Here is a 12,410-nt window from a genome sequence, read left to right on the forward strand (position 1 = left end):
CTACAACAAGATCTACAAGCACTAGTTTAGGAGGAAGCTTCATCAACTCTTGGATCGTGCACACTTCTAAATTTATCTGAGAACAAGCATTTCAAGTCCTTACATCGAATCTTTTGAAAAAAGAATAAGAGGATTTCTCATTGTATAGAGATTAAATCTTAGATATTTGTATCCCATTTTATTAAATATCAAAGACTTGATATTTTTCATTTTTTTTTTGTTTTTGGATTTCCAAAGAAGAAATTTGTGTTAAAAACAACTAAAGATAAACTTTGATGCATTAACCCATTGGAACAAGATGACCATTACTGCATGGGTAGCAAGAGACCACTTTGGCATAATTCAATGCTTAGGGATTGACAAGTTGGGCAAGTGTGAAATCCTATAGGCAAAAGCATTAGCAGACAAAAATGCTATTAGAATGGCTTTGGACTTCTAACAAAATGATACCATCGTTGAAGGAGATTCCAAAATAATTGTTGTAGCCTTGAACCTCAGAGGACACACCACATGGACTACTGAGATGACTATCCAAGATGCAAGGAAGCTAATTGAAAGAAGCGGGAAAGATCATTAGAATTAATCATGTTCTTCGCGAAGCTAATTGTTTGGTTGATTTCATTGCTAGTGGTAGATCCACTAGTTGCAATGGTCAAGTAGTGATTGAGAGAGTCATGCTTCTCAAATCCTTGGGGCAGCTCTATCCCTTACATTTTCTTCTGATGTACCAAAAAATATGGAACAGTAAAATTCTTAAACTATCATTGTGGTTTAGCTAATTGATTAAGTGTACCTTTGCTGCATGAAGGAAAAAGTCAAATGTCTATTTTACCCTTCTACGAAATTACATTTGTTTCCCTCGTTTTAACTTAACTCAAACTCAAACACTCGTCCCATTAGTCGAAAGAGGGAGGGAGCACCATCCATAGACGTTGCCATCGTGAACGACAATGTCACTGCAACTATGAAGTTCAAGCTGTTATTGTGTAATTTGTTTTTTTTTTTCTAATTATTAGGGAAGAGGTACCCCATCTTGTGTAACTCCTCATTTTCCTATAAAAAAATGAAGTTCAAGCTGTTATTAACATTCGCAATTATGAATGTCAAGTATAATAGCCTAATTAATAATGAGGTCGACTATGGGTTTATATCATAGAACTGATTATCTAAAATCTAAACTTTAAAGTTTAAACTCAAAAGCACAGGCATCGGATGCCTCATGCCTAGATTGGGCCTGGCCAGGCTTTATCTTTTTATTAATAAAAAATGTTCAAGTCCTAATTTAAATCCGGTTCAACCATCAGAACTATCTTGAACCCCAACTTGCTTTTGACATAAAGAGTCTTACCCATAGTGTATTAACTAATATTATATTAGTTTGGTAATTGTTTAATAAACTAATATATATTATATGTTCTTATTTTTTATATTATTAATATGTATTTTTATTATACGTAACGTTATTAGGCCAGGCTCGGGTTCTGATTGGGCTTATTTGGAAAACCTCAAGCCCAACTAAAAAAGAATCGGGCCTGGTGCTCGAGCCAGAACCTCATCCCATAAGCCTAAAATTTTGTCGAAGCCGTTAAAGGACGGTTCGGGGCGGCTACCCGGCCCATGAACAACTATACTCGTGCCCTAGGAAAGGCCCATAGCCAACTAAAGAAAAACCTGCGTTTAAGCCATTTGTCTGAAATACATTTTCGGCATTCCGCTTTCAGCACCACTTCAGCTACTACCAATAACGACAACAAGAACAAGGTATACTGTAGACCATCAGCTCCATTTGTTCTCTCTTCTTCCTCCTCCTCCTCTTTCTCTCTCTCTGTTTTCATGTTCATATGTTCTATCCGTTCTAGTTCGTAAAAGCTATTTTCATTAGGCAGGTTTGTCAACCTACTTGCTCGCAAAACCCTGGCAACAAGATACCTAGATCTTTCGTTACGCGCGCGCGCACACACACACACGCACACCTTTCTGACTTTCGTCGGTTTCTTGATGTCTGAAATTATCAATTTTTTCATCGCGAAGGTTTCATGGCAAAAGTAAGCGACGCCTCAGCAATGGACATTGACGAGAAAAAGTCACAAAATTCTGATCAGATTTATCCGAAATTCTCAATTAATGGTTTGTCGTTCGATCTCGTACATTATGTGCATATATTCAATTAATACATTGTTCTTACACGTTAGACATTTTTCTGGTTTCGTTTTCAGTACTACAGCTATTGAAATCTGCTCAGATGCAGCACGGGTTAAGGCACGGGGATTATACTCGTTACCGGTGTGACATATTATTGCTCAATTAAACGCTTAGTTACATAGGGATTCGATTGTAATATAATTGTGTCTACTTTTGTATTTCTCCTGTCTCCTTCGGAAAGTTGCATAAGCTACTTCACTAATAATTTGATTTATAGGAGATATTGCACAGCGCGATTGAGGAGGTTGTACAAATCATTGAAGTTCACACATGGTCGTGGTAAATACGTTAAGAGACCCATAACCGAGTCGACCGTTACGGAAGTGAGGTTTGTCATGTTGATCTTGCTTTCTACCTTCTGCTGACAATTGGTTTGCTTTAACCATACATCCTTCAGAAATCACAAATTGTATCAGAACATTTAATTAACTGGGCACGGTTCAATTTCATGTTTCTCCTTAAATCGGGATGTATTGGCATATAAATTTGATGAGTTAATTTAACGCTATACAGTTTATTAGGAAATTTTAGTTATGAAAATACGAGCCTCAACGTCTTTTGAGTGTCTTAGAGAAAAAACTAGAGGATGGTCATATCAACTGGAAAAATAGTGATCGGAGAATTGGATTTGTGAATGTGAAGACTTCTAGAGAAATTTTTAAACCTAGCTGGCAGTGCCAACAAACTCATGAGGGATGGGAGCGAGTCTAACAGGAAGGAGCCTACATTTCTTGGAGTGGATTCTTGGCTAATTGAATTCATCCAGAAAGAAGCTTGTGATGTAATTCATGAAGAGGTGGAAACTGGAAACCCATGCCACGATTCCTTGGGAAATTAAGGTAGAACGGATGTAAGTTGATTGAAAAGCTGAAGATGGATATTCCTTCAGCTAAGTAACAAGTTGTTTTCATATAACATTGATACTAGTTGTTTGACATAATGAAAATGGGAATCCTTCTTGTATGATCAAGAGTTGTTCAATATAAAAAGATCGACATAGCATTGGCATGTTTTGGATACAGGAGTTCAAGACAACATCCAACAGATGTCAGATGTAATAAAATGTGGCATCCATGTTGCTTAGTTTTCCAGCTGTTCTATAGTGGATGGAATTATGTAATGTAGACTGCAGGCGTATTAATGCATCTTAATACAAAGGGTGGAGGGTTTGTTTCCAGTTTCCATTTTATTGGAGTGTGAGAAAGACAATTTTGTGTGGATACCATCAAGTAAACATGACCCTAATAGGAAGTGGCTATGGCACTCAAATCACTCATTTACCAATGAGTTGATATTGGTGAATATTCCACTCTGTGAAGAGTTATGCACACCAAAGGGTGGACCAATCCCTTATCCCTTGAAAGGGTTAACCAGTGAAAAGAGGAGTTTATTATGGCCTTTGCTTTCAAGCATTGGCTTAATACTGTTGATGAGTTATATGTAGCCCAACATGAATCAATCCCAGTGGCTGAGGCAACATGAAGTGGTGATCCTTTTCTTTTACTGTTCTTAAAGCAGCTATTTGAAGATTTACAAGTTTATTTTTATTTTTTTATGGGTTATTTCAATCACTTGCTGAAGTTGACTTTCAACAAAAAACAGAAGGACCAAAAACAAAAGAATGCAAGAATTGTGTTTTATCCAGTGTTCTTTACTGGTAAATAATATTAGCAATTTTTAGCTTGTTGAGGTTATCATTAATTAGGCCCTTTGGGACTTCAACTAGGTTTCTTCATCTCATTCTTTATACTGCGGAAAGAGCTTGGAGCCATGCCATGGAGAAAAGACAATTGCCTGATGGGCCAAATGCACGACAACACATCTACTTGATTGGTAGGTTAAGGAAGGCAGCAAAATGGGCAACACTTTTCGCACAGTTGTGTGCTATCAAAGGAGATTCCAGAACATCACTGGAAGCTGAGGTATATAATCTTTTTCTGGTATCTGTTTCTTTTCATTCTATAGCTAATAATATTTTGTTGGGTTGCATTATGAAGGTATGTATGCTCATATCTTCTTTCAGAGTTTTTTTTTTTTTTTTGGGGGGGGGGGGGGGAGTTGGTTGGTTTTTAATGTTGCTTCCCCCCCTAAAATGGGGCCTGTTTCTTTTTCCAAAATTTTTTGGGAAGTATTTTGATGCATATGGCAGGAAAGGAATGCAAGGATCTTTAAGAATAAACTTTGCTCTACAGATACAATATTTCAGAGAGTTTTGGGATTTTTATTTGAGAAGGTAATGCAAAATTGTATTACTATGATCAGAAGAAAGTATACAGTAAACTAGTTCACTGTACAACAAGGTTCTGTACATATGAACACCTTTAAGAACTCCCAAAAAAATCAACAGCCAAAAAAAGAACAAGACAGAAGATCATCCTTGAACAAAGGATTGATGCTCAGCCATCCTCTAAGGATGCCAAAAATTTGATTTATTAGGACCTCTTCTTGATTTTGCTTTTGCTCAAATATCCTCCTATTCCTCTTAGTCCAAATGGCCCAAATTACAGTCAGAGGGATGGTCAATCAAAGGATTTTTCCTTTTTTTGACATACCTCCAATTTTCCAGCATTCAAAAAGGGACTTGACAGAGGCAGGGAAGCATACTTGGAGGGATATTGCTTTAAGAAAATGAGACCATACTCTGGCTGAGAACTTGCAGTGGATAAATAAGACCATCATTGGGAAAAAATTTCTCTCGGCTGGTGGTAAGTAGATTATTTAAGAACAGAAATTATAACTTTTTTTTTTCTCTCCGCTTTTGATACTCTTTTTGTAAAACAAGGGTGTGGGGGGTATAGGACTGCATGGGCAGTATTTGTAAATCCCTATGTATAACCACTTGTTGTGCATGCTTTTTGGTTATTATTGATTACATTATACTTTATCATTCTAAAAAAAAAAAGAAGAAACCATTTATACAGAAGCATAGGTAAATGAATGGGATTCCATTTTTATAATGTAGAATGGACAAAAAGGAAAAAAAGCAAAGAAGACGAAATGAGCCAACTTGCCGATGAACACCCCCTTGATATTTTTTGCTTACCTGTACTGGGATTTCAGTTAATGGAAACTAATAGTGTGGAACATGACAATGCTTATCTTCACCGTTTTCTGTTTTTTTTTTTCCTTATTGTTAAATGGTACCAGGTGTTGTTTACATGTAATCCCCACCCCCACCAAAGAAAAAAAAACACCCTAAAAAAATACCTTGTACACATATACACTTTCTATGTTTAGAAGAGTTAAAATTCTCTCATCCAATTGATGCCTAAAATAATCATATCTCAACCGTTCACAATCTCTAAAATTGAAGATCGGCATATTAATATTCTTCTATCTTTCTTTATGCACATCAGAAGAGGATCTGACGTTCTCAAAAATGTGGCCATTTTTTTTTCCCCAAACCAACTTAGAGCAAAGGGGAGAATGTTCCCAAGAATAGTTTCACACCTTCTGAAACTTCTCACCAGTTAGGAAGATGTCATCATAAGATCTTTCAGAGTGAGACCTTTCTCTTTTTTATTTGTTCTCATGTGCTCATGAAAATAAGCAAGCTCTTTTCTTTTTTGAGTGGCAACTTTCAAAATATAATATATTAGAGGAAAGAAGGGAAATAATCATGCTAGAAAACCAAGGACACTCCCTAATGCTACCCAAAAAAGGGTTTCATGAGGGTAAAAGGTAGGGATGTCAATGGCTTTAGTGGCCAGAAGTGGTAACTGGAGCTGGAATTGGAGCAGGAGTGGAAACAATGAAGTGCCAAATGTGAAAAGCTCTACAGTGTTCCTGTGTGTGTGTATTTTGAGTGCTTGAATCATTTCTTACTACCTTAACCCATGCCCTTTTTTGGTCTGCCCATAGCCATTATAGCCCCTTGAACTCGTAACAGATCCCTTCTTCTTACTGGTGCTGTAGGTGGATATACACCATGATTCATTATCCATTAATTTTTGTTTCCAATAATACTTAATTACATAATACATAGACTATGGACTTTGGCTGGTATGTTATAGTTTTGTAATAATATATAACTTTGATAAATAAATAATGGAATAATTGTTGGAAAAGAAAATAAATTAAATGTATAAGCATAAATAAACAGAAACAGAAAACAACATTGAATACTTAAAATAATATATAATTGATTATGCTTAGTTGCCAATCATAATAAACAAGCAACTTATGACAATGTTCAACTCATTATCAAATCCTATCCTAAGATTTCAAGGTTCTTTAGTCACGTACATGGATTCATCAAAGAGAAGAGTCCCCTAAGGTGTCATATTGATGTTGTTTCTACATGTGTCTAAGATGTGTATGGAACCTATTTTGTAATTTATTGTGTTTTATTTTAATCTCCAATAAATTATTACAAATATATTAGTTATCATAGTTTTTTTTTTTGTGGCAAAATTGGGGTTTTTTGTGTCTATTCTTAAATCAGTAAGATGTGGGGAGATTTGTGGTTGGGTGACACTCCTCTTAATTTTTTTTTTAACACAGTAAACCCCTCTTAAATTTCCATGACTTTACTTTTTCATATAAGAATTTTCAATCTCTAATTGGTTCCATTTTTTTCTGTTTGATTAAATTGAAACCTTAGGTTTAGAAGAAGACCTGGAGATTTTTAGACTAGTAGGTGATTGATGTTCTTTTGTGCCTTGAAGTTTTTCTTGATTTCTTTGGTTCTGGTGAGAGGATTTAGAGTGCTGAACCCCTCACAAGCAGCCAACAAGTCACCCTAATAGTGACAAGTCCAATAAGTACCTCTTGGACCTTGCATTTGAAGGTGATGTTGGAATATCCTATAGGGGGTTCCATCTGGCTCCAGATAAGGCAAAAAAAGTTCCCAGATTTCTATGACAAAGGATAAGAGGCAAATAGTTTCCTATGGTCTATGGGCACCTTAATGAAAGTAGAAGCGGGTTAAAGAGCGGCCACAATAATCATTTATAGTGAACTCATACTTGTCAAGTTGTAAAAGCTATTTTAGGTGAAAACTAAGCACCTAATCATGTAAGCAGATGCCTAAGCTTCATATAGGCAATGGAATTTGACAAGGAAAAAATCTAAATTCTAGGTTGATTCCCTAGTCCTATACACCAATCAGCAAGTGTGTAAATTGAAAATAGCAGTGTTTGTTATTGAGTAACAATGGATTTCATATAAAATGTGATAAATTATTATATCTAAAGACAACTTTAAACCTATTAATTTCAACTAGCGTAAGGGTAAGCACTATGCAATTCTTTATGATATCAATGAATTTTTAACTTTATTTATCAAAAAAAGGGCATGCACTATGCATGTGTGCAGGTAATGGATAAAGACATAAATTGACATTATAAAATCAAAATTAACTTTTATGGCTTGCTTCAAAACCAAGGCAAGTATCCACTTTATAATAATATAGATATTTTAAACACGACATTACAATATCATAAGTATTTATTATACCAATTGCATGTGAAAGAGTGGAGGTGTTGGTGATTCAATATGCTGATGATACACTTATATTTTACAATGCATCTCATGAGCAACTCTGTTATGTGATGGTCGTTCTAAGATGGTTTGAAGTGTGTTTAGATTGCATGTAAATATGTATAAGAGTGAATTGGTGGCTGTGGAGGAAGTTCAGGAGTTAGAAAGTTGGGTGGAGGAGCGGGGGCGTAGAGTGGGGAAGTTGCCTTCAAAATATTTGGGAATGCTGTTGGGTGCTAGGTGTACTTCTAAATCAATATGGGAGCCAATTGTTGAAAGAATTGGTAAGATGTTGGCCTCTTAGAAAGCCAAATATCTATCTTATGAAGTCAAAATAAAATTGTATGTTGAAAAGTGTGCTGTCTTCTCTCCCTATGCATTTGCTCTCTTCGTATCCAATATCAACTGGAATGGCTGACATTTTTTTGGCAATAAATAAAGAAGAATTTATTAATAAAAGAGAGTAGTACATCTGATAGTGATGAGATATCACCAGAATACAAAGCTACAAGGGAGATCAAAGCAAACAGAAAGGGAAACACTCAATAGAGGAAGAAGAAATACAAAAGTCCACTTTCCCAAAGTGAACTTTTTGTATATGATATATATATATATATTTTCGTAAAACAGGAAGGGAGGGAGGGAGGGAGGGAACAATAAAAGGCTCTCCTCTTTTATTCTTCTCTTCTCTTCTTTCTTTCTCTCCTCTTGAATACCATGGGGTTAACACTCTAAATCCTCTCACCAGAACCAAATATAATGAAATGTGTGAACAATAAAGAGTAGTTGCAGAAAAAAAGTTAAAGGGCTCTCCTCTTTTATTTTTCTCTTCTCTTCTTTCTTTCTCTCTCCTCAAAACGCTTGAATCATAAGGTATCCGTCTTGAATATCATGGGGTTTAACACTCTAAATCCTCTCACCAGAACCAAATAAAACAAGAAATGCTTCCTCAAGGAACAAAAGATGATCAGTCACCTCATTTCTCTAAAACCTAAGGTTCCATCTCTGAGTCTTCTAAACCTAAAGTTCCAATTTAGTCTAACAGGAGAAATAGAACTGTATTAGAGATGGAAAAACCACCTACTTCCAAATAAATAATTATTCTAGATGCTAAGAATGAAGTAGGAAGTATTGCATCAAATTATTTCCATTTGACAGACCAAAGTGACTCTTTACTAGGCCTGACATCTCAAATGTTCACTTTAGATGAATGCAATTTTTCAACAATCATTCTGTGCCTGAAGCATCTTTGATCTTTCTAGTGCAGCAAGTAATTAATATAGTAGTTTCATGTAAAAAAAGTAGTGGCACCTAAAGAAGGTTATACTTTTTTACTTGTAAAGTAAATGTTTGGAACTAATAGGAGATAATAAAGAAGGTAGAGTCTCTATTTTGTAGATCTATTTTGAGAGAGATAATGAAGGTGGAAACGAAAAATAACGGGAGGGCTCCCTATTTTACTTGTCAAATTCTATTGCCTCAATGATGCCTAGGCATCTGCTTACATGACTAGGTGCTTTATTTCACCCAGTATAGCTTTTACACCTTGACAAGTATGGGTTCACTATAAATGCTTATTGTGGTGTCTTTAACCCTTGGATGGGATTTTCAAGGGTCACTGTATCTCTGAAGCATCTTTGAATTCATCTCATTGCTCAACATAGTTGGGTTGCATAGTTTCTATAATTGTTCTCCCCTTAGCATTGGATTATTGTATTGATATCCTGTTATACTGGAACTTGTCATGTCCATACTGCTCAATGGTTGACCGAACCATTGTAAATAAATCTTTTTGCAAAATTTGTCCAACTTGTATATACTACTTTCTTGTTCAGAGATGTTGGAAGTGAAAAATGTATATTAGAAATAATATCCAGCTAAATTAAGCAGGTGGATATCTTAATAATATGATGTGCATGTATATGTATGATTTCTGATTTTTTAGATTTCCTTTTTCTTTTAAAAGTTGGAAAGTTTTTGTTCATTGTCTTCTTGTTAGCTTGTACTTCAAAGGTATATGATATTTTATTCTCCATTTTAATAATTGTATAGAATTGTTCCTGTATACTGTTTGTTCTTGAATGTTGACAAAGTTGATACAAATGAGTTTTTAATTTTACAAATTTTTTGTCCTGACATGCAGGCATATGCCTCATATATGAAAGGAAACCTTTTGTTCGAACAAGATCAGAACTGGGATACTGCATTAATGAATTTCAAGAATGCCAGGTGCATCCCAATCCCATTTGTTTAACATTGTTTTTGCCAGTCTTGGAATTGTGAAGACAATTTCTCTCCTTGATCAGTAATTTTCTATATTCTTCTAAAAGTAAAAAGAGCAATAAAGGAAAAGAAAGGATAGAGAAAGGGAGAAAGAAACAGAGGGAACTTGCTAAACCATCCTTTGGCATGTTTCTTCTTTGGCTTGTGTAGTTCTTGCCAGTCAGAAGTTACTACTTCTTTCCCGAGTGTGTATATTTTATTATTTTTTTTAGGAGATTATGCTGATCCTTTTCTTTTAGTTTTTTTAAAAGGCATATATGGTTATTATTTATCAAAAAAATGCATATATGGTTATTTGCTGACTTTGTTAGATTGGTAGGGCTGTTTATGAGGAACTTGGAAAATATGGGGACTTAGAAAATCAAGTTTTGTGTCGTGAACGTGTTGAAGAGCTAGAGCCAAGCATTCGGTATTGCCTACATAAAGTTGGTGAATCAAATATAGCGACTTCTGAGCTACTAGATATTGGAAAAATGGAAGGACATGCATTGGACCTTTTCAGAGCTAAGTTAGAGGTAAGATTGGTCAATTGTGGACATAAAACTTATGTCCTAGAGCTTTTTTTTTTCCTCTAATTTCCTGTGATTCCTATGATTTTATAATATTCTGCATATTGTTGCTTCTTGAATGAAATTTCATACCATGTTTCTATTAATGTTTCTGAAATATGTGCATGTGGATAAGTTGGCAAAGGTAGAAAATGTGTTCAGAAGATGGCTATTGATGATAAGATAAAAAAAGAGGGTAATATTGTCTTACATGTTTAGGGGTGTAGGTTTTGAGTTCTTTTTTGTACATGATAATCTTTTTGTAAAGAAGGGTGGGGTTCAGGTTTACAGGGAGTAGCTTTTTCTTGTTCCCTTAGTACATCATGTTGCTGTACATTTTGTTCATATTTAGGCCTCGTTCATTTGCATCTTTGTAACTTACCCGGGTAAGTGCTCTTACCCAGGTAAATGTTACCTAGGTAAATGCACTTACCCATGTTCTTTTGATTTCCAGGATTCCCAAGTAACAGAATGACATTTTTACCCATAAGAAGCTAATATAAAAATGGGCAAAGTTGTCCCATTATGCTTTATAAAATTTCCCCCAAGTGGGAAAAAGTTACTTACCCACCTGGGAGATAGGTAAGTTTTACCCAGGGAAGTGGAGCTTATTTTACTGTGGGGCCCATTAGTAAATGCAAAAAGAACATTATAAAGTTGGTCAATGGGAAAAAGATACCCATTGACCAACTTTCCCAAGCTTATTTACCGGTAAACGAACGGGGGCTTAATACAATTATACTTTACCTTCTCTCTCAAAAAATATGTCTTACATGTTATTAAGAGAACATTTTATTCTCCATGGTCACTTGGCCAATTGTTTGGAACTTTCTTTGGGTTGTAGACTTATATCAGACTTAACAATTGCTTACTCTAATGTCCATATCTCTATGTGGGATGTAGATTTCTAGCATGCGGGCACATGTCAGCATGCTGTCCAATGGAAACATATTGATGTCCCTGTCTCTATTTACTTGTATAATGTGCATATACCATGTTTTATGCCTGCACGTCCATTATGTAAATCTCCAACCCCCTCCCTAGTCCCCACCAGCACATCCATGCCAATGTATCTTGCTCTTTGAGAATTGAAAGATTTGAATAAGATTAAATCAGAAAAGAATTGTTTTCTGATACAAATTCAGTAGAAAAGAGGAGAAAGGAAGGTCATGAATAGAAGAAGAGAGAGGAGAAGAAGAAAGAGAGAAGAAAGGGTGCAGCAGAATAATCAATAACCGCCCCACTGACTCTTATTTATATTTGTGATTTTACAAGGAGCGTAGTTACTCTAATACCCTTACCAGCTGTTAGAATGCTCGAGTCAAGGGTATTTTGGTCATTCTGGATTATCTGCTTGAGAGTGAAAGGTCTATTGTATCTGAGTTTAAGTTATGTGTCCCATCTTCTATGAGGGACAAAATGGTCTTTCCTGTAACTCTATGTTTTTTGAATAAATACAAGTGGGTCAGCTAGGGGAAAATGTTTTTTTTTAGACTCTCTTCTAGTCTGGCCGAACCTTTCTTTCTTCTTTTTCTTCTTCTTCTTCTTCTTCTTCTTCTTCTTCTTCTTCTTCTTCTTCTTTCTCTTTTCTTTCTTCTTCTCTACTTCAACCTAGAATCTGGTAGAGTTTACTAACATGGTATCAGAGCTGTAAGGTCGTATCCTCATTTCTTTCTTGCTGCTGTTCTCCTTCTGGGTTCGCCGCCAACTTTCATAGTCATCTTCTTCCTTTTTCGACTGACCTGAGTGGAGGTTCGATAAGGGGCTGAAAAGGAGCTGTCGTTTTGTGGGCCTGGAGGTGAGGATGCCTCCCGTCGTTGCTGTGGTGGTCGTTGGAGTGGTATACTAAACCCTCTATTCAGCATCGAAGAGGGCTGAATGTGGACAGGTATGAAC

The 12,410-nt window shown here is 35.8% G+C and overlaps 1 protein-coding gene across 2 annotated transcripts in view; it reads left to right on the forward strand.

Annotated features, from left to right (window-relative positions):
* The first annotated feature begins 1,617 nt into the window (after nucleotides 1-1,617).
* The window catches only part of LOC148853368 (signal recognition particle-related / SRP-like protein), a 40,917-nt gene continuing 30,124 nt past the window's right edge, over nucleotides 1,618-12,410 (forward strand). Inside the window, exons 1-7 of one of the 2 annotated variants that reach the window (XM_088984774.1) lie at nucleotides 1,618-1,761; nucleotides 2,032-2,127; nucleotides 2,217-2,283; nucleotides 2,420-2,530; nucleotides 3,929-4,124; nucleotides 9,827-9,912; nucleotides 10,286-10,481. In XM_088984774.1, coding sequence (XP_088840900.1) covers nucleotides 2,037-2,127; nucleotides 2,217-2,283; nucleotides 2,420-2,530; nucleotides 3,929-4,124; nucleotides 9,827-9,912; nucleotides 10,286-10,481 — 747 coding nt within the window. In that variant the 5' untranslated portion in view covers nucleotides 1,618-1,761; nucleotides 2,032-2,036. Of the gene's footprint in view, nucleotides 1,887-2,031; nucleotides 2,128-2,216; nucleotides 2,284-2,419; nucleotides 2,531-3,928; nucleotides 4,125-9,826; nucleotides 9,913-10,285; nucleotides 10,482-12,410 lie in introns of both variants that reach the window. The other variant, XM_088984773.1, reaches the window with a different exon arrangement.

The sequence above is a fragment of the Nelumbo lutea genome, chromosome 4 (assembly GCF_056320005.1).
Source record: "Nelumbo lutea isolate HS-2025 chromosome 4, American lotus-T2T, whole genome shotgun sequence".
Classification (NCBI taxonomy): domain Eukaryota; kingdom Viridiplantae; phylum Streptophyta; class Magnoliopsida; order Proteales; family Nelumbonaceae; genus Nelumbo; species Nelumbo lutea.